The 17,469-nt window shown below is 36.7% G+C and overlaps 2 protein-coding genes across 2 annotated transcripts in view; both read left to right on the top strand.

Annotated features, from left to right (window-relative positions):
• LOC107710430 (regulator of G-protein signaling 12-like) overlaps nucleotides 1-11,179 on the top strand; it is a 39,108-nt gene extending 27,929 nt beyond the window's left edge. Inside the window, exons 6-18 of the mRNA XM_016515232.1 lie at nucleotides 224-367; nucleotides 469-651; nucleotides 1,190-1,334; nucleotides 1,910-1,998; nucleotides 2,307-2,513; nucleotides 2,606-2,679; nucleotides 2,947-3,073; nucleotides 4,659-4,749; nucleotides 5,198-5,256; nucleotides 6,176-6,290; nucleotides 6,786-7,091; nucleotides 8,933-8,954; nucleotides 10,843-11,179. Of these exons, the coding sequence (XP_016370718.1) occupies nucleotides 224-367; nucleotides 469-651; nucleotides 1,190-1,334; nucleotides 1,910-1,998; nucleotides 2,307-2,513; nucleotides 2,606-2,679; nucleotides 2,947-3,073; nucleotides 4,659-4,749; nucleotides 5,198-5,256; nucleotides 6,176-6,290; nucleotides 6,786-7,091; nucleotides 8,933-8,954; nucleotides 10,843-11,002 (1,722 nt within the window). The 3' untranslated portion in view covers nucleotides 11,003-11,179. The remainder of the gene's footprint in view (nucleotides 1-223; nucleotides 368-468; nucleotides 652-1,189; nucleotides 1,335-1,909; nucleotides 1,999-2,306; nucleotides 2,514-2,605; nucleotides 2,680-2,946; nucleotides 3,074-4,658; nucleotides 4,750-5,197; nucleotides 5,257-6,175; nucleotides 6,291-6,785; nucleotides 7,092-8,932; nucleotides 8,955-10,842) is intronic.
• LOC107710251 (zinc finger protein 697-like) lies at nucleotides 8,744-15,976 on the top strand. Its single transcript, XM_016515015.1, has 3 exons — nucleotides 8,744-9,535; nucleotides 10,540-10,722; nucleotides 14,721-15,976. The coding sequence occupies exons 1-3, from the start codon at nucleotides 8,839-8,841 to the stop codon at nucleotides 15,428-15,430; spliced, it is 1,590 nt and encodes a 529-aa protein (XP_016370501.1). The 5' UTR covers nucleotides 8,744-8,838; the 3' UTR covers nucleotides 15,431-15,976.
• The last annotated feature ends 1,493 nt before the right edge of the window (nucleotides 15,977-17,469 follow it).

The raw sequence follows: 17,469 nt of genomic DNA, 5'->3' as shown, positions 1-17,469 counted from the left end.
TATATATATATATATACAGTATATACTGTATTTCAGCTTCAATTAACAGGAATAATTTTTTATAGTTTTAGTTAACAATAACATGTATGTGTTTTAATCAACATTACGGTGATTAAATGATGAAAGAATTCTAATTTTTTGGGGTAAGTTATCCTTTAAGAGTCGGGAGCATACAGGTCAATAGGTTTTTGATCGTATTTTAATCATAGTTGTTGTCTTTCAGCTGTCCCAGAAAGCCAAAGAGATCTACAATCGTTTCCTTTCAAGTAAAGCTACCATGCCAGTGAACATCGATAGTCAAGCTCAGCTTGCTGACGACGTCCTGACAGCTCCACAGCCTAACATGTTCAGACAGCCACAGCTGCAGGTCGATGTACACACATGATTAAACTCCCACATTCACATAGCAGTTGTCATTGTTTGACTGAGCAAACCTAACCTTCATTAAGCCTTGACTCATCCCTGCAGATCTTTAACCTGATGAAGATGGACAGTTACGCTCGGTTCCTGAAGTCCACTCTCTATCAGGAGTGCATGCTGGCTGATGTAGAGGGCCGACCTCTCCCTGACCCCTGCCCGATTCCATGTAGCCCCGCCCCCTCCAAGCACAGCCTCAGCTCTGACCGTTCCACTTTCTCCACACCTAAGAAGGTACTAATCTCACAACAGCAGCAATATCTCAAGAAAGCTTTGTGGCGGATAAATTATGAGCAATATAATAAATGCTTTTGGTTTTTGTTTACACCAGTTTTTTATTAGTTGTCTATGGTTGCCAAGCAACATCACCATTTGCTGTGTTAATATAGAGCTCAGCTGTTTCAAATGACTTGAACTACCTTTGATTTTAATGTAATTAATTTATTTTGTTATAAAAAAGTCATTGTTAGTCAAATAGTCAAAACAATATTAAATAATCAAACCATAACAATATCACAATATTTTACATTTTTATTATTAATGCTTTTCAAATATTTTTTATACTTTTATATAAAATAATATACTGCAGTTTACATAATAATAATATAAAACAATGCTATAAAATTTTGGCCATACTGCCCACTGCTTAGTTCCATGCTAGCTGTACAGAATGTATTTAATGGACTTAATGTATGCTGCCTGACATTTCCTATAGCTTTAGCCTGATTCACTGCTATAGTATTCTGTCTGATTGTGTCATGTTGTGTTACAGGAAAATAGGAGGCCCAAAACAGGCAGGTCAAGTGATGACCTCAGAGAGAAACACTCTGAGAAGAAAAACGGCTTCTTTTCCTGGTACAGATATCCAAGTATTGGGAAAGGACAGAAGAAAAGAGATGCACCAGATTTACCTTACAGTGAGTCTCAAAACAATATCTCATCATCAATTATTTAATTTCCTGTATATATAACATCATATATTTCTGTAGATCTGACCCTGTCTGCTGCTGATGTAGCAATGAGTACTGATTATGCTTAATAAGCTGACAGTGTTTAAGACATGTGAACACTATAAAGAGTGTTCTTTCAACAGGAAAAGATCATAAACAATTTAACAAAACTTGATCAACCTTGAGTGACACCTTTGCTTATTCAATGTTCACACATCTATTTATGTGTTTTGTAGCTTCTGTGGGGTTGATTTTTATGTTTCAGTATTTATTGCGTAAATTAGTTATGTCATTTATGTCCACAGCAACCAACATTTTTGTCAGTGTCCATCCATAGTTGAAGAAACACCCTTTTGTTTGACATCAAAAGCAGAGAAAAACTTCCTTAATTTAATATGCTGATTTCATGCGACAGCTTTTCTTACAATATGTTTATTTTTGGTAAATATTTTTTGTACATTGCAAACATATGAAACCAGTTTAATGCATGCTAATATGTGACATCTGCCATGTTTTGATTGGTTATCCATATGTGTGGACAGACTGTAATGGGCGGAGAGAGTCTCAGGGTTCTCTGTCTTCTGGTGCGAGTCAAGAGCTCAACACTTCGTCTTCCGGAGGAAAGAATGAGGTAAGGGGATCGGGAGTTAGGGAGTGCACCCTTTAGGACACTAGGGAGTTACAACAATACTTAGACATTAGACATGCAAGGGGAGGATTTTCAGCAAATCAAAGCAACAGTTGTGATCATGCATTACTGAGAGTTTTACAGAGTGCTTCGTTAATTAAAATAATCAGAATATACAATTTTTCCACACTTGTAATTTGACATAATATAATTCATTAAACTATTTACAGTTGCCAGGCAATGTAGCAACTTGGCACATCAACAACTTTTTTGTTTCTTTGATTGTTTTATCATATTTTGTACGTGTAAAGCAGTGTGAGCTGAGAAGTTCTGGTTCTGTTTGTGAAAAGGACAAAGAGCGATGTAGCAGGACGTGTACAGTAATGCTACCTGACGGCTCCAGCTGCTCCATTCCTCTACGACAGGGCGCTTCCATCAGACAGGTGCTGCTAGAGCTCTGTCAAAAACAGCACATCAACCTAGCTGCTGTCGACCTCTTCCTCACCGGAGGAGAGAAGGTAGAGAAACCCTTCACAGCTTTTATAACGTCTCCTTTAGTTATTCTGTGAATGCTAAGATTTCTATTTTTCCCCCATTTTTCTCTGCTTAGCCTTTGGTGTTGGACCAAGATAGTATTACACTCAGCTCTCGAGAACTTCGTCTTGAGAAACGCACTTTGTTCAGGTACATTTTGTTATTATCATCTCTCTTTCACGCAGACTATCTAGTCATCAGTTGAAAGTCCATGATAATCCCTAAGTATTTAATAATCCAACTATTTGCACCCAAATGTAGTTATGTTGACTTTTATATTCAGTAGGAAATGCTCTTCAATACCAGCATGATCTCCAAGAGCACCAAATGTCATAAATGTAGAAAAGACTATCAAACAGATGTGTGCTGTGGTTGCCACTATACTATAAATAAATCCACCCTGTTTGCTATTTTCAGACTGGACCTGGTCCCCATTAACAGATCGGTTGGGTTGAAAGCAAAGCCCACAAAACCTGTGACTGAGGTTCTGCGTCCTGTGGTTGCCAAGTATGGACTCCACCTTGGTGATTTGGTTGCAAGAATAGTAAGTGATTGACTGTGACCAGTTATACATGTGGCTGGCATACGTTGTGTATTTTTGCTGTGCATACTGTCAGTACAGGTCTGAATTCAGTCTTTATACAAAAGATAGCAATGTCTCATCTAATCTGTGATTTAGATTCAATTTTTTAAATATGTTATGTCAAATTTAAAACAATAGGATTTCCTGATGTGAAATGTACATGCAGCTGGTTCGGTCTCATAAGGTGTGGAGTTATGTGGTATAGCAGGAACGCTGCAGTTTTTCCCATCTTAAACGTCAAACAGTGGTCATCTGAGCTTTTAGAAGTTAATGGAAGACAGCACTAAGCAGAGAGAAAAGACTGTAATGGCTTGAAACAAAGCCACCTCCCAGCTCGGCAAAGCATGAAAGCTAGTTTATTTTTAGCCAGTGGTCTATGAAGCTTTTACTATATCACAGAGCACAGACGTTCAGAATTAGCCTTCAAAAGCATTGAAGAAGATCTATGTGACACAGTATATGTGTTCTGAGATAAAAGCAGGTGCTAACATTTCAGTCACATAGCAGTGTTTAGTGTTTAGATGAATGTTCTGGTTTCAAAACTAGTTCAGTTAAAAACAAGCACAAGCTGTGTTTGTTGGTGGTGCAAGACATTCCAGATTATTGAAAAGCAGAAATGTGCAGCTTGTATTTTTGTTCAAGTGCTTATCTAAATTCTTCCATACAAATATTTTGTGTTATTTCAGCTATTAAAGTAAATAATCCTTAAAGCAATTGAAATACTGTTCAGGGTGCATAAACCTCTAGTCTTGCGTTACCATATAATTCATTCTTGTAAATGAATTTTGCACATTTAAATAGTACTTTGTGGATAGTAAAATCATATGGTCACAACAGGATTTGAAAAATAGCAGATTGTACCCAGACAAGGTTATTCAGCAATTTAATAAGTAGCCACATGTATAATGTTCAAGTATTATGAGCAGGAGTATAAAGCATTCCGTTATGGTGTGAGAAACTGATGCAAAAGATTCAATGCGTGAGTGAACTGTTCACGATTCAGTTTGATTCATTTTTAATTCAAGACCTTATTACAAACCCGTTTGACTGATTAGATCAAAAGAGTGATTTATTTGTGACTGTAGCATCACTAGTTTTGATTCTAAACAGCTTGTAGAAAACACTAATGATATGATTGTTGAAATACTGTATTGTAACATGATTATCAGGTCGATATATTGTAATCTCCTCCATCAGAGAAGGATTTATTAGTACATTTATACTGGGCCACAGCTGTATTTCACTGGGGCTTGTGCCACAAAGTGTCAATTGATGCCCCTGATTATGGGTACTGTTTCAAAACAGTATGTATTTAAATGTCCAGTGCAGTGCCTGGTCCCATAGACTTTGTCCTATTGTGAGTGCATTACTGTACTCACTGAGAGATGCATAGAAATTATTTTCTGTGGTTAATCAAGCCTGTCTTTAGACCTTAAATTGTAATGAAACTGGAACAGTAAGCTGTATCTGCCATCAATCAAAATTAATTTGTAAAGTCACATTTCTTGAGAAAAGAGTCTAATGTTAAATGTTTGAAATTTTTTAGAGTGGAGAGACAGAGGTTCTCGATCTTGGAGTGCCTATATCAAACCTTGATGGCCTACGAGTTGTACTGGAGAGGGCTGATCCAGCCAAAGGTGCGTACGCACACACACACACACACACACACACACACACAAACACACACATTTTGGGTTTTCATGTTTTATAGGAACTTTTCAAAGACATAATGTTTTTTATACTGTACAAACTGTATATTCTATCCCCTAACCCTAAATCTATCCCTCACAGAAAACTTCCTGCATTTTTATATATATAAAAAAACACACTGAGGACATTCCATAGATTTGTCTTGATTTTTTTTTTGTTTATATACAGCTAGTTAACCTATAACCATAACAGAACACATTCTACATTTTTTAGAAATGTTTTATCAAAACACACACACACACACACACACATATATACACACACGGCCTTGTGCACTATCAAGTTCTCCAGTTCTCTCTGATAATATCAAGTAATTGTGTTCAGGGTCATTTCAACATTCCTTTGGGTAATTGTTTTGTTGTACTCCTCTACCAGACAAGTCTAAAACACTCAACTCCAAAACACCAGCTGCCAAGAAAAGTCTGCCAAGAGAGGTGAGAGTGACTTCAGTAAATACAGTAGTGTGTGAGATGTCATGCCTGCTTCAGTCCTCTAAATTTACATTTACATTTACATTTAGTCATTTAGCAGACGCTTTTATCCAAAGCGACTTACAAATGAGGACAATAAAAGCAGTCAAAACTAACAAACTCCAAGATACCTTGAAGGACCTATCTGAGAGGTAAGACTCAAACCACTGGCGTGCGGTTCCTGAGATGCCATTTTCCAATAGGGTTGACAGGAGAATCTGGTGGTTCACCGTATCAAAAGCAGCAGACAGATCCAGCAAAATAAGTATAGAAGATTTGGAAGCCGCTCTTGCCAGTCTTAGGGCTTCAACAACTGAAAGCAAGGCAGTCTCTGTCGAATGTCCACTTCTGAAGCCAGATTGGTTGCTGTCCAGGAGGTTGTTCTGTGTGAGAAAGGCTGAGACTTGTGTTGAACACAACTCGTTCAAGTGTTTTTGCAATGAAAGGTAGAAGGGAAACCGGTCTGTAGTTCTCCAGAAGAGTTGGGTTAAGAGTGGGTTTCTTAAGAAGTGGGGTTATACTATCTATCCAAATCTAAAATATATATTTTATATATTTTAATATAAATATCCAATATTCTTAAACTGCAGTCATCATGCAAAAACTAAATGCATCTTAAGTTAAAAAATAACATTCTCTTTATGTTACTAACTCTAAGCATGCATGGATGTGGTGAGCATGAACTTGTGGTTACATGCATGACTTATGTTTGTGTTACATTTTGAAATATCAGTGTGCATTAGAAATGGCTTTGTACACTGTTCAGACATGATTCCTATTTTATAAAGGGAATAAAACCTTCATGAACATGTCAGTCTATAAGACATTCAGCCCAGGATTCATTCATCATAGCTCATCATATCTGTCTTTACTGCATTGCTAGAGAGATGAAAGCTTGGCAGGACAACCGTCGAAAGGAGATGGTGAAGACAAGCATCCCCGGTCAGCTGCGTCAGAGAGGAAGAAAGGGAAAAAGAATCATATAGATGAAGCAGAGGGTACATATTATCTACTTTTCTCTGACTTCTCAGTGTTTTCTTGTCCATTGTTTTTGTCAAAAAGTGTTTGAGGACTTAATCCACACTTAAAACCTGTTAAAACCTAGTAGATTAAGAAAGTTTGTCTCAATTTTTAGCTTAAATGGTTTGAAAATTTCCAGTGTTATTTCAGTATTATTTATAAAGTATTATAGTATTTATTCATATTTTCTTTTTTAAATTCAAATTTTAATGTAATACATTTGTGTTATTGTTTTTAATTTTTAAACATTTCTATTTAGCTATCATTTATTTTCATTTCACTTTTAGTAGTAATTTAGTACTTAAACTTTATATATATTATAATCATATAATATGTAATATAAAATTGATGTTTTATTTAATATTATTTTATTTTATGTTCTTTTTAACAAAAACTGTTTTTATAGATTTAGGTTTTGTTAATAAGTACATTTTATATACTCTACTTATTGTTTAAATACGCTTCTTTTCTAGAATTTTTCGAGTTGTTGAGTCGTGCTCAGAGCAGTCGTGTTGACGACCAGAGAGGCTTGCTGAGAAAAGAAGACCTTGTGCTTCCTGACTTTCTCCGTCTGAACCCTGATCCCGAACCCCAACCCCCTGCCTGCTCAACCCCCACCTCCCATAAACCTGGCCACACCACCACCACCACCACAACCCCCCAGTCTCCTAAACCCAGCTCCTCAAACGGACACCCCCGTTCACCCAGCCCTGACTCGCCCCCTTTCACCGCCCAACTCTCCCCCATCCTACACTCCTCTGGTCCGCAGGGTCAGGACAGTGCAATACAAAGCAACGTTTGTCTGAAGGAAGCTGCTTGCTGGACATTTTCAAAGACTGATATGGAGCCAAATTGTGTATGTGGAAAATCTTTTGAAAAGATTGAAAGGGTTATTCGTTTTATTCGTTTAAATGTAACTTTAGACCATTCTTTATTTAATGATAATGATAAAAAGAAAAACTCTGTGTTCAGTGTTAGATTGGGATCATAGTGCACATCAGAATATCAGTGTAACTAGCTGGAAAATTGTAGTGGGAGGTAAAAACAAATGGTTTCAGTAGTTATAGTGGAATTTAGTCCATCAAGTCACATAAATTCCTTTACATGGAGTGTTTTTCAAGGCTGTCTTGTACTGTAATTTTGGAAAAACAAACACATCTAGTCTTATGTTAAATACATTAAGTTTTAAAAGACACAAATGAATTAATTATTATTATAAATGCATTAATTTTTTTTTTGAGTCATCTGTTTTGTTCTAAGTGTGGGGCTCACTGTGTTTATACTGTAACTATTTTAAACTATTTTTTGTCCATGAGGTAATTTTATACTTCAAAGAGGAACTTTTAGGAGAAAGAGCAAGAGCATGGAAAATTACATATATACACATTTGCATGCATGCAAAAATATTTGCTGAAATGTTCACATCAAAGAACAGCTGAAAATTGGGAAAAGAACCAACAACAGAGTAAAACGAAGCAAACCAATAGCAAGTGAGATGTAGTCTAAAACACGTATAAAGAGCGACATCTAGTGGCCATTATACAAGACAGAATTTCTCCTGTTTGAAAAATTCTTCTTTTTCTCATTCTTTTCTTTCCAACCTGCTTAAACAGACCTTTCTAATTTTCTATAGGCTACTAGCTTTGATATACTATGTTGTGCCGGTCAAACTATTTTTAACAGCACAGCTAGCAGTCTTTGAAGACAAATATATGAAGTGTAATGATAAATTATGTAGTTTATAGGTTATTTAGTATAAAGTACTAAAATAGCCTGGGAAATAGCCTAAGGATGCACCAGTTAATCACAAAATGAAATAAATAAGCTTTCCATTGATGTATGGTTTGTTAGGATGGGACAATATTTGTCCGAGATACAACTATTTGAAAATCTGGAATCCGAGGGTGCAAAAAAAAAATCAAAATATTGAGAAAATCACCTTTAAAGTTGTCCAAATTAAGTCCTTGGCAGTGCATATTACTAATCAATAATTGAGTTTTGATATATTTATGGTAGGGAATTTACAAAATATCTTCATGGAACATGATCTTTACTTAATATTCTAATGATTTTTGGCATAAATGAAAAATCGATCATTTTGACCCTTACAATGTATTAATAATTGAGTTTTGATATATTTATGGTAGGGAATTTACAAAATATCTTCATGGAACATGATCTTTACTTAATATTCTAATGATTTTTGGCATAAATGAAAAATCGATCATTTTGACCCTTACAATGTATTGTTGGCTATTGCTACAAATATACCCGTGTGACTTATGACTGGTTTCGTGGTCCAGGGTGGTACACATATTGTCCACTGAACACAGTAGGCTATCTATCTATCTATCTATCTATCTATCTATCTATGTCTGTAGCAGCTACAGGATGGCTCTGTAGGGGGCGCTGTTTATTTTGTCAACTTCCGTAGTGGGAGGAAGTCCGTCTGGTGTTCTATGGTGTCTCTGCTGTATCCTCAGTGTCCATTGCGATCAAAACACTGTCCCATCTGCGCTCTTCAGCATGAACCGAAAGAGAAACCACTGCTATATGGAAACAGGGCCGTCCTCGGAGTCCCAGGCTGCCTTTATGGACAACGCGGGGTCCTTCGGCCGAGACGAGGAGGATTTGTCCGAGCTCGAGCCCGACGAGCAGCTGGTGTGCTCGGTGGCTGAGATCACGGAGCACCTGGGCAGGAACATCACGGTGGTGCTGGAGTCCGCGCTGTCCGAGATACGCAAGCTGGTCAGCGTCCGGATCAGAGTCCTAAAGATGGAGCTCCGCGAGAAAACCGACGAGATCGAGCTGCTCAAAGCCAAGCTGGAGCCCACGGAGAAAGACGGGAGGGGGTCTAACTCCAGCAGCCTGGACTTTAGGAAAGCAGAGCATCAACCAGGCCAGAAACACGGCGCCGACCCGAAGAAAGCCAAACCCGGGACGCCCGTGGTGAAGAAGGAGAACATCAACGCAATCTGCGACTATCTGATGAAAGATAAGAACCAGCGGGGTGCTGCTGAAGTGGAGAGCGACCACAGCAACCAGGCTTTTGGGTCCGAAGCGCAGCCGCACGCGTCTCTGAGCCTGTGGACGGACAGCGGAGCCGCGGACACCGACACCGACGCTGACACGGACATCTTCAGCATGCTGCCGTCCGCCAGCAAGCGCATGTATGACTATGAGTGGATTTCAGGAGTCGAGCTCAACTCTGCTGAGTTTAAAGGTAACGTTACTACTTAATCATATAACCTAGAGTATTGTAGACATGGACTGTAGTGTGCATGTAGTTGTATGTAATATGCATGCATTGTATCTTACATTTGTTTGCATCCATTGCCGTATGCATATAGTGAATAGTATGCATGCATTATAGTACATAGACGAATATAGTTGTTTAAAGTATGCATGCACTGTAGCATGTATATAGTATGCATGCCATGCATTGCAATATGTACCGTATATAGATGCATATAGTATTCAAGTATCGTGGTATACGTTTTCTTTTTAGTATGTGTCTAGTTGATTATAGTATGCATGGTGTTGCATATAATATGCATGCATATGTTTCTTATATGTTTGCATATAGTGTATAGTCTGCATGTGTTGTATATAGATGAATGCAGTTGTGTAAAGTATGCATGTGTATAGTTTGAATGCTTTCTTTGTAGTATGTATGTAGTTGCATATAGTGTGCATGTGATATGCATGCATTACATGAATGCTTGTAGTATGCATTTATTGACGTATGCATACATTTAATAAATGACATGCATTATAAAATATATAGATCCATATAATTCTATAAAGGATGCACTCATTGCAGTATGTATATAGATGCATATAGCATTAATGTATTGTGTACATAGTTACATGTAGTATACATTCTCTGTAATATATGTTTAATTGCATATTGTACGCTTATATTTGCCCATAGGATGCATGTGTTGTGGTATGCATAAATTGTAGCATGCATACATGTTTTATGTTGCTGTTGTTGCTGCAAAATTGTATGTAATATTTTCATATTTCACAAATGCTTGTCAGATTTAAATACACTACATCAAATTTAATTCTGCCTCGCTTCAGTTATACATTTAATTCATAGTTAATGACATGTGAAAGGTGTTTGAAGCAACAACAAAAAAATCTGAATTTCAAGTTCAACATCATCTGGATAAATTAACTAAACCCAGTTGCATTTATCCCTGTTCTCCTCTGCTTCTTTAGGTGATACTGAAACAAAATGTGAAGATGTTCCCACTGTGGATGACGAGGATGAAACCGAAGACTCTGAAGGAGGAAGAGGAAGTCTGAGGTCAGTGTCTGACCATTTTCCTCTGGACACTCAGGGCTCCCCGCAGGAAGACAGGAGCAGCCCGGCGGAGGACAGTATGGACAGAATGGAGCCAGGTTAGTGTTTTTAAAGAAAGAGAATGGTTTGGTTTCAATGCGAAATCTACATGAATGCGGCTGGGAAGCATTATGTGTTGTGCATAGGGCTGGGCGATATGATATTATCGTATATCGACGATGTCTCGTAAGTATCGCGGACATCAGCAGTCCTAACTCCACTCTGCTTCCGCCTCCGCCGATCTCTCCGTCCCTTTATGAGGGCAGCCTACCTGAGGCCAACTTCACTCCTCCGCCATGCTTACACAGGCATCCCAGCCCAGGTATTTCTCCCGCCTGACTAGCCGTGAGTGTGGCTGTGTGTGTGTGCGTGTGGTGGGTGTCATGTTTGAATGGATTCATGTAATAATAAAAACACACATCCCAAATTCACTTGACATACACTTGATAGTATTGATCTCACTAGTGTCAACTTCATCATATTTATATACACATTACCGTTCAAAAGTTTGGGGTCGGTAAGATTTATGTTTTTAAAAGACGTTTCTTATGCTCACAAGGCTACATTTATTTATTAAAAACAGTAAAAAAAAAAAAAAAGTTAACAATATTTTTTTTTAGTGAAAACAGTAATACTGTGAAGTATTATCACAATTAAAAATAACTTTCTTCTTATTATTATAATGTTGAAAACAGTTGTACTGCTTAATATTTTGTGGAAAGCGTGATGCTTATTTAGGATTCTTTGTTGAATAGAACTTTTAAAAGAAGAGCATTTATTTGAAATAGAAATGTTTTGTAACATTATAAATACATTTTATTGTCACATTTGATCAATTTAAAGTTTCTTTGCTAAATCTTTTTTTTTTTTTAATCATACCGACGCAAACTTTTTGAACGATGGTGTAGCTGTGCTTGAAATGGAATGCTAGTTTACTGCATATGTACTACAAACTACATATGCAAAAGTATGTACTATAAACTGCCTGATGTTTAATTAAAGTATGTGAAACAATATGGATTATGCACTTATAAACATTGTTACATGACATTATTACATTTGGATCATAGCCAGTTTCTCTGTACTGTAGACTATGTAATGTGTATGTGTTGAAAACTTTAAATTAATAAGGCATTAATTTGTCTTGTTTTGACACATCCTTATGAAAATAAGACACCCTGTAGATCATGTTGTAATCTGAAAGTGTTCACATGGGTGTATCAAGACTGTGCTGTAAATAATCATTTACAAATCTCTCATATTCCTTTTTTGTTAATTTTTGACATTTCCTTTTGATACAAACAATGATACAATCATTGCCTAAAGTGCGATTCAACAATGCTGAATGTGAGATTTTAATCAGAGATGTTCTGGCAGGAATACTCTTACAGTATTTCACAATACTCTTTGTAAACGCCTTAAGATTCAAGCTATACGCTATGCTCTCAAACAGTCGCATTGTTGATTTGCTTGCCATCCTGTTTCCTTTGTAGTGATCATGTTGATTCTGTGTCAATCTGATTAGATCTAATAAATGTTAGCAAAATCAGTCTAGACTTGCCTGTGATCTTGTTTGTCATCCCTTTACTTTCCTGGTGTTATCATGTTTCTTTATGCTCCTTTCCTTACTGTTCTGCATCTGATTGCCTTGATTGCATTTGAGAAACATACGGGAACTTGTTGTTCCAGATGTCTGCAGACCTGAAACCAGTCAGAAACCTCAAAGCATTTTTTTGCACAAAAATGATCTTTCCAACCTACTGGAACTTTTAAATTAAGATGACTGCATGAAATGCATCAGTAACCTATCACAGCATGAACATGAAGAAAGCTCTTCCATCTCCATTGTCTGTTAACAGTAGTGATCATGGACTAGAAGCGTTCTACTTACACCTAATTCTGGTTCCTCTGTAGATTTGTTGTACTCATTTATACAGTAAACCGGTTGCTGCAATACTAGGGAGTAGATTTAGAGACAAATAATAATAGTAAAAAAAATTACAAATGAGGACATACTGTCACCTTGTGGTTGGATAGTCATTATCAAAGTAACGTTTCACTATTCATTAGTGTTATATTATTCAAAATAATGGCCTACAACATGCGGTCTCATAATCAATCTGAACTTCATCATCAATGTGTTAAAATATTTATCCAGTATTCTAAAGCATTTCCATGTTCAGACTTAAACAAGGATGTGATAATCATGTCAATAAATCAAGAAGTAATTTGCAGAGTTTAAAATGCACCTTAAACTTGACTTTCATTTCCCAATCAACCAAATCTGATTCTGGCTCCCAATTCCCACATGTTCCCACACAATAATGAAATAATTTAGTAGGAGGGTTGGGCATCGAAAAGCTATTCCAATTTCGGAAATCAGATCAGATGCATAAGGTCAGGAATCAAATTACATGTTATTAGAGATGCACCGATCGGAATCGAACGATTTTCCTCATGATCGGCCCGGATCGGTGATCGGTCGGTCAGTCTCACTTCTTTCCTTGTTATAAAATTTAATTTCGTTTCAGCTTCTCGATTCCTGTATGCGCATTTATTGTGATTTCAAAAGATTCAACTGCAAGAAGACGAAATAGAACTCACTTCTGCAAGGGTGTATTGGATCCGTGCATTGACAGCAGCCGCTGCCGCCAGTCATTAATGTTAATTTAAAGAACGAAAGAAAAGAAAATCCCTCACTGATGTTGACTGAATCACTTTTGTAACCTCATTTTATATTTTATTTGTCTGCTGTTTGGCGCTGACTACTGTAATGGCAACGTGCATCTGTGTATGCGATTATTTTGGAGATGCGTTCCAATATAATCTGCAGTTTAATAAAAGTTAAACAGAAAAAATACAAAAAGTAGCACTGCATGTGTTTCTGAATATTTATTTAAACAGACTGTATAATGATGAAAAATCACAAACATGACAGGTATAAATAAAATAAGCAAATTCCTTCAGCGCACATTTCAGTGCAATATTTTTACAGATATTTTTTATACCGTGTATACAATATAATTATGTTTAATTAAGCTGAGATATAGCACTATAAATTCTTAATTCATTTGCGCAAACGGTTGAAGACATTCTAGTACTATATCTCAGCTCGCCCCTCAACACGCACGCGTTCGGAGTTTCGGCAGCCCAACACTTAATATTATTTTGTGGGCGTTGTATTTTGATTCATAAAATTAAAATGATAAAAATTACAATACAAAAATGAAATTTAAATTACCCTGCTTCTAAATAAATAAAGCAGTTATTTTTATTTCGTTAAAAACGGGCCAAAAGAGACCTCCGAACTAGGCTACCTTGTTATAATTAAGGAAATTAAACTTACCATCATGAAATGTCTACACAGGTGCTAATGCCAAAAAGAAAGAGAAACATCGGAAATAGGCATATTTTATTCAAGACATTACTATATGATATCAACATGCATTTATCATTCTTACAATCACTGCCAGAATGTCCAACTTCACCATGATGAACTTAAAATTGGGTTCTATTATTTTTCTATTATAAACGAAATTCATTTCAAACACAAATTTGATAAGAACAGAGTGGAAATTAGCAACACCAACATAACAGCAAAGCTAATGTTTTCTGTTAGTTTAAGCACAAACTAAGAAAAGTAAAACAAATTTTAATGTGGCAATAATTAAGACTAAGTTGGTTGAACTTTACTCCAGTCTTCAGTGTCACATGATCCTTCAGAAATCATTCTAATATTCTGACTTGGTGCTCAAGAAATATTACAAAAATTAATATTTTTCTAGAAAACATAATACATATTTTTCAGAATTCTTTTTGAAAATAAAGTTGAATAGAACAGCATTTATTTGAAATAGTAATTTATCATTTGAATGCATCCTTGCTAAATAAATAAAAAAAAATCTAAAAACAATTATCCCCAAACATTTGAACTAGCGTGTATGTTAAGACAGTATGACAACCTTAGTCACAATGCATTGTATAAAAATAGATGCAATGAACCTTATCTTTTGTGTTCTTTTTCACATAAACAATCCTTTTGATGTGTCTTTTCCAGGTCAGCAGTTCTCCTCTCACACCTTCATCTGTCCCTTCTGTGGAACTCTTTGCCCTGACTCCTCTTTCCTGGAGGAGCACATCAAGCTCATGCATCATGACGAGAGCACTCTGCAGTCGGCCCCGGGCGGTTCTTCCTCTCGTGGGGAGAGCGACTCGGGCGAGGCGGGCCGAGCTCTGGGAGACACAGAAAGACCTGTTGGCCGGGGCACACGGGAGAAGAAAGTGGAGGGCGGATATGAGTGTGGTGACTGTGGACGTCATTTCAACTATCTGGGCAACCTGCGGCAGCACCAGCGCATCCACACCGGCGAGAAGCCCTTCGTTTGCCCCGAGTGCGGAGAGCGATTCCGGCATGCCGCGCGCCTCAAGAGCCACCGCCTCAGCCACAGCGGAGCCAAGAGTCCCTTCCCCTGCCCGCAGTGCGGTAAGGGCTTCCCAGTGCTGTCTGGACTGAAACGGCACCAGCGTGTGCACACAGGAGAGAGTCCCTACGCTTGTCCCCAGTGCGGACGCAGATTTAAAGAGCTGGGCAACTTATACACACACATGCGCATTCACAGCGGCGCTACGCCCTACTCTTGCTACCAGTGTGGGCGGAGCTTCAGGCATCTGGGCACATATAAGAGTCATCGCTGTATGCCGGCTACCCAGTTAGCCAGTGGCCACAGTCCAGCATGGGCGCAGGAAGACAAGGTGCAAACTGGGTAACAGCTGAGTGTGGCAGATGTGTACAAAAAGTGGTTTGTTACTTCCTCGACTGCTGGTTCAGGATCCATTTCAAGTCCGAGAAAGAAGCTCGGCCGAAGAGAGATGTGTGAGAGAGGTCGTTATGACAATAAAACAACATCAGGTTTCATCGTAAATATGAAGCTGTATGAATAAGGACATCTTTCTCATTCAAGTTAGTTAATGTCATCTTTAACGGTAACTTGCTGCTTGTTAAATGTTCGTTTTTTGAAACATTTTGCAATAACTTCTTCCAGCGTCAAACATAAAAGGTGTTTGAGTGTCCATATACAGTATTTCAAGACTGCATTAAATATCATTTGATATGTTTTACTTGTTAATTTTTTTAAATTCGGACTTTTTGCAAAAAGTGTTTCTGACACTGTTTAGAAGCAGATAACAGGGCCCCAGGGCCGGATTAACAGAGCGAAATATGCCTTATAAAAACTAATTCAACAATAGCGAGTCTTTTAAGTCGATTCAACATGACATTCCCTCTTCCACCCTTACAAAAAAAAAGTACCATGGTGGGAGATTGTAATACAACAGTTCTTAGATATATACCTATTGTATTTAATAATTACCATATATGTATGTGTGTATAAGTATATATATATATATATATATATAGTGCTGTCAAATGATTAATTGCGATTAATCGCATCCAAAATAAAAGTTTTTGTTTACATAATATGAGTGTGTACTGTGTATATTTATGATGTATATATAAATACACACAAATGCATGTACCCATTTAAGAAAAATGTTACGTTTGTATATTAAATAATAAATATATTTATATATAATATAAATTATATGAATATAAATATATACATGTACATATTTTCAAAACATATACTGTATGTGTGTGTTTATATATACATAATAAATATACACAGCACACACACATACTATGTAAACAAAAACTTTTATTTTGGATGCGATTAATTGTTTGACAACACTAATATATATATATATATATATATATATATACACACTATCATTCAAAAGTTTAGGGTCGGTAAGGGTCCTTTTAAAAAAAACACTCTTATTTGCTCAAAAATACAGTTTAAATGGTAATATTGTGAAATATTGTTACAATTTAAAATAACAGTTTTCTATCTGAATACATTTTAAAATGTGATTTATTCAAGTGATGGCAATTTTACTCCAGTTTTCAGTGTCCTGTGATCCTTCAGAAATCATCTAATATGCTGATTTGGTGCTTAAGAATCATTGCATATTATCAATTTTGAAAACAGTTGTGCTGTTATATTTTTTCTGAAAACGGTGATACATGTTTTCAGGGTTCTTTGACGAATATTAGAAATGTTTTTTTCTTCTTCTCGTTTTTAGATCAACTTAATGCATCCTTGCTAAATTAAACTAGTCTATTCCTAAAAAACAAAACAAAAAACTTACTGACTGTAAACGTTTGATCAATTGTGTACAGTTGGCAATTGATGTTGACAAGATGTCAGTCAAAAATGGGTCAAAAAACAGGTCAAATATGCAAATCAAATTGACTTCAAAAACTTGACATGACATTGATTTGCTGTAAACTGAACGTCAAATGTATAATGGCCTACATATACATTAAACCAATGTCAGTGTGGGATTAATTTACTGTTTTTACCCAATTACCACTGAAAGAAACTGCCGTCCAAACTGAATTTAAAATGATGTTACAGCATCTTGATTAAGTCTTGACTAATATTTGACGTCAAATTGATATTAAGGTGACAGCTGGGATGGTACTTCAAAGAATACCATGGTATGTGTCCAATGGCATTTAAAGCGGTTCCGTTTTGAGCGTTAGTGCTGCCATCGTGTGGATGACTTGTGTCACTGCATCACTGGGACAGTCGGCGCATGCGTATGTTTTCAATTTGTTTTATTATGTGATCGCACTATTAACACCTTTTTAATTTATATTATTGAATTTGTTTATATATGGCTACCTGTATTTTAACAGCTGAAAAATATACCTGAATGGAAAAAAAAGTATGGATTTAGAAAAG

Source organism: Sinocyclocheilus rhinocerous, unplaced genomic scaffold (genome assembly GCF_001515625.1).
Source record: "Sinocyclocheilus rhinocerous isolate Xijiao unplaced genomic scaffold, SAMN03320098_v1.1 scaffold611, whole genome shotgun sequence".
Lineage (NCBI taxonomy): Eukaryota > Metazoa > Chordata > Actinopteri > Cypriniformes > Cyprinidae > Sinocyclocheilus > Sinocyclocheilus rhinocerous.
This window is presented reverse-complemented; position numbering and strand designations above follow the sequence as displayed.

Excerpts from the sequence above, each read along its gene's own strand:
- LOC107710251 (XM_016515015.1), top strand. The coding sequence starts at position 8,839 with ATGAACCGAAAGAGAAACCACTGCTATATGGAAACAGGGCCGTCCTCG. Across the intron at positions 9,536-10,539 it reads CAACTCTGCTGAGTTTAAAG|GTGATACTGAAACAAAATGT; the intron begins GTAACGTTACTA and ends CTGCTTCTTTAG. Across the intron at positions 10,723-14,720 it reads TATGGACAGAATGGAGCCAG|GTCAGCAGTTCTCCTCTCAC; the intron begins GTTAGTGTTTTT and ends TGTCTTTTCCAG.